The 4,662-nt window shown below is 45.8% G+C and overlaps 1 protein-coding gene across 2 annotated transcripts in view; it reads left to right on the top strand.

Annotated features, from left to right (window-relative positions):
• Window positions 1-3,412, top strand: part of LOC138953036 (uncharacterized) — an 18,582-nt gene extending 15,170 nt beyond the window's left edge. For both annotated transcript variants that reach the window (XM_070324809.1, XM_070324810.1), the window contains exon 4: window positions 857-3,412. In XM_070324809.1, the coding sequence (XP_070180910.1) occupies window positions 857-1,399 (543 nt within the window). In that variant the 3' untranslated portion in view covers window positions 1,400-3,412. The remainder of the gene's footprint in view (window positions 1-856) is intronic.
• The last annotated feature ends 1,250 nt before the right edge of the window (window positions 3,413-4,662 follow it).

The raw sequence follows: 4,662 nt of genomic DNA, 5'->3' as shown, positions 1-4,662 counted from the left end.
CACACACAAACGCATACACAAAATCACAGACTGACAGATCGACACACCGTCACCAGCAAGGAGACGCGAGAGAGAGAGAGAGAGAGAGGAGTGGAGAAGGACAGAGAGAGAGAGGGGTGTGTGTTTGTTGTTTTATGGTTAATGAGCGTAACAAGAGAGTAAGAGAAGAGATAAGAAGGGATGAAGCGGGATAATTATTAATATTTTATCCGAAGCCTCGATCCTACCAGCTTTGTCAGCTTCGCCAGGCAGTGACAGACAGACAGATTCCCGAGGGAGTCAATGTCCTCACTACTTGACTCCCTTGGCAAGCGGTCATTTTTTAAGCAATAGTTAGGCCATTTACCATTCCACACACACACTCACACACACACACGCGCAAACGCACACACACACACGCGGCACGCACGCACACACGCACATATTATTGGGCACTTTCACAGGGAGAAGCGAGGGGTAGGAACGGGTTTAAACACGGTGGGTGACGTTCGGGTTGGGGGACGTTTTCAGGGTGGGGTGGGGGACAAATGCAGCACGTGAGGGACATCCCAGGTGGTCTCAGTCTTCGCAGACAACTTGGTGAAACAAACAATCCACCGGGAGAGTCAGTAGTGACACCAAATGGTCTCCTGGGCGCAGTTTGGGTTACCGAAGCGTCCCCAGAAATGGGGGTGTTACACCGGTGCTGTTCTGCGAGTAGGGCTTTCATCTTTTGGATCAAACTTTTATCGGCGATTATTATTTTTGTCTGTGTTAAAAAGGCTAGAGCATCTTTCTTGTTCCGGGTTAATGGAAGGCTCTTTTAAATATAATTGCAAAAATGATATTCAAAATGAGTGTCCTTCTTTTATTTCAGTCTCATGAAAAGAATAACGGTTTCGGCCCAGGAGCACTGGAAGTGCGGGCCGGAACGAGCGGAACACTGCATGGAACGACCACACTGGCTGCCAGACAACCGGTCAGAAGTCCACTCACTCCACCCACACAGGGTAACGACTACGCCAGATCCGTATGGTCCAGTCAAACCGCACAACAACGAAAAGCCGAAACGCCTTCCACCACCTGGCAACACTCGCCCCCTCCTTCGCCCCCTCGCTTGCAGAAACCCCACATCTCCAGGGAACCCTCCCTGCAGTTCAAGCACCCCCCGAGCAAGGAGACCCCTCAGGAATCGAGGCAGACTTCGGCCCAGTACAAGACACCTCCTGCCTCGGCCTATTCCGCCAATCCCCAGTCTGAGGCGGGTCAGGATGCCGAGGTACAGAGGCTGCAGAGAGAGCTCAACGAAACGCGACAGTCTCAGAGCAAGACAGAATCCGAACTGAGACACCAGATCCAACAGATGGAAAAGGACAAACAGTCGGGGCAGAACACGGGGAAGAGTTGTGTTGTCATGTAAGACATTGGAATCTGAGCTACGTCAGAAACAGTTTGATCCTTGGACAGCTGAAATGTGATAAACTTTTGTAATAAGCGGCGTCTGAAGTAGCAGTTGCCGTTTACTGGTTAACGGGGAAGAGTTGTGTTGTCATGTAAGACATTGGAATCTGAGCTACGTCAGAAACGGCTCGATCCTTGGGCAACGGTGTCGAAGTCACATTTGCCGTTTACCGGTTCACGGGGAAGAGTAATTGTGTTGTCATGTAAGACAAGGGAATCTGAGCTGCGACAGAAACTGTTCCTTGGACAACAGAAATGTGACAGACTCCAATAAACGGTGTGTAAAGAAACTGTGTTCAGTTTCTGGTTCTAAACTTCAGTGGCCCAAGATCAGTCACTTCATTTGGAAGTTTCACTGTAACCTAGGAAAACGATTACAAAAGGTGCTTGTGACACAACGTCACATGCCGCAACGTCACAACACGAACTACAGCATAAACAGATATAGATATCATTGATAGCATTGTCAAGCACTGTTATATATTATTACTCTTTAAAAAAAAAATTAAAAAAAAGAAGAAGTAAAGGACACGCCAAGAAAACGAATCAGTTTTCGTCGTGAAGGCATGTTGCTGCTGAGCATCATTTTGTCAATGTGTCAGCTTTGAACACAAAGTGGCGAGCATCGTATATGGCCAGGACCCTGTTGTAGCACGTGCATCCTTTTCCCTGGCATGTTTTACGCCATTTTCACCCAATAGCAGAGTTTTTCCACGTTTCGATACAGAATGGCGCAATAAAATGGTTTGCCGAAAATGTCTTGAGAATAACACTCACACTCCTGTTGTGAATTCTAAATAAGACAAGTTCCAATTGAATTATTGGACCCTGTATTTTTGTGTGTGCATTTTTGAGGTTGTTCACATTTTCTTGAGCACCTAAGTAAACAGTAATTAACTAGTACTAATTTAAGTACCTAAGAATAAAATAAAACATACTTTCTTCTTCTTCTTCTTTTTCGTTCATGGGCTTAGACTCCCACGTTTAGCACGAGAGGATTTGTACGTGTATGACCGTTTTTACCCCCCCATTCAGGCAGCATTCGTCGATTTCGGGGGAGGCATGCTGGGTATTTTCGTGTTTCTATAACCCACCGAACTCTGACATGGATTACAGGATCTTTTCCATGCGCACTTGGTCTTGTGCTTGCGTGTACACACGAAGGGGTTTAAGACACTAGCAGGTCTGCACATAAGTTGACCTGGGAGATCAGAAAAATCCCCACTCTTAACCCACCAGGCAGCAGCGACCGGGATTCGACCTCCCGATTAGGAGGCCGATGTCTTACCGCCACGCAACTGCGCCCGTCGAAAAATAAAACATACAAAAACATAAATACCGATTAGATTGTTGTTGGGTGTTTTTTCCCATGATTTGAAACATTAGCAATCAATCTGGGTTTGGGTCCTGATTTGGCCTATTATGGTCCGCTGGACCCGAAAAGCAATAGCTAACTAACTAACTAATCTGGGGTTTTTTGCCCTTGATTAACTTTGTTTGAAGAGTAATATAGACCGTCTTAGAACATATTCAGCCTCTCATTCGTGTAAGCTCAGATACTAAAGCAGGACAGCTACCGAAAGGAAGTAAGAAGAAAAGGCTCTTCTGGCTATATTAACAAAATTGGAAGAAAAATAAACAGTAATAATTAGAAAGATATGTTTCCATGTGTACATGTGACAGCTTACCAAGCTACGACTGTGATCCAGATTATTACTGTGATTTGTAACCGTGTATAATTTATAAAGTAGAGTAGGTCAAGAGTGCATGTCTATTAAGAACCCTCTGAACTATGTCGTCATGAACATTGAATAAATGAGAGTGACCTGTAACAAGTGGTTTTCCTTTGGTTTTGATTTAGTGTTTGATCGTGGAGTTATGGCAAGTGGTGATCAGCATAACTCAGTACCTGCACGCTCGCTTCGGTTTCCTGAAAATGATACTATTGGTTAGAAGACTTTATAATAATTGAATGTTCTTGATTTTTTCTTTAACAGGTCGTCCTATTAACGTCTCAAGTTAGCACACACACACACACACACACACACACACACACACACACACACACACACACACACACACACACACACAGAGAGACTGACACAAACAGAAAGATACGCGCGCACACCCCCCCCCCCCACACACACCCCACACCCCCCCACACACACAGACTGACAAAAACACATAGACACGCGCACCCCCCCACACCCATCCACACCCCCCCACACACACACACCCAACACACACACACCCACACACACACACCCAACACACACCCACACGCACACACACACACACTTACAGACACACACACCAACACACACACACACACACACACACACACACACACACACACACACACACACACCAAACGTTCGTGAAAACAATTTCCTTCTAAATCTGCTCACCGATCGATTGCTATTACATTCGGCAGTCTGTTTGTTTGCTTGTTTGTTTGTTTGCTTAACGCGGCCCAGTCCACCACGAAGGGTTATATCAGGGCGGTGCTGCTTTGACATTTAACGTGCGCCACACACAAGACAGAAGTCGCAGCACAGGCTTCATGTCTCACCTAGTCACATTATTCTGACACCGGACCAACCAGTCCTAGCACTAACCCCATAATGCCCGACGCCAGGCGGAGCAGCCACTAGATTGCCAATTTTTAAAGTCTTAGGTATGACCCGGCCGGGGTTCGAACCCACGACCTCCCGCTCACTGGGCGGACGCCATACCACTAGGCCACCGTGTTGCGGTAGCAGTCTGTTACGTCCTTACCTAATCACACAACATGGAAAAGTTCCCCTCGCTCTCCGCGCAAAACATTGTTCATTATCAGCACGTTGATGCTTTCTCTCCTTTCAAAATCAAGTAACAAGACATTGTTAGCAAAAAATCAGCTATTTCGCTGATCAAGGGAGCATTCTTTCTCAAGTTTCTTCAGCGTTCGATGTTGTCTCTGGCGTCGAAACTAAATGTCTTCTGAAGTGACAGGTTCTATTTTTGAGCTGTATCCTTTTACCAGATTGATGGACTATAGTTCGTTTGAAATGAGTTCGTTGTCCTTTATGCACATCTGTTATTTTCAGAGACATAATCTCTCTGATTATTGATATTTCTACATAATGGAGGAATTGGAGGAGAATTGCGCATTGGTGATGGTATATAGTTGTTGTTGTTGTAGTTGTTGATGGTGGCGATGGTACTTGTAGCAGAAGTGGT

Source organism: Littorina saxatilis, linkage group LG17 (genome assembly GCF_037325665.1).
Source record: "Littorina saxatilis isolate snail1 linkage group LG17, US_GU_Lsax_2.0, whole genome shotgun sequence".
NCBI classification, from domain to species: domain Eukaryota; kingdom Metazoa; phylum Mollusca; class Gastropoda; order Littorinimorpha; family Littorinidae; genus Littorina; species Littorina saxatilis.
The sequence above is the reverse complement of the archived record's forward strand: the minus strand, read 5'-3'. Positions and strand labels throughout refer to the sequence as shown.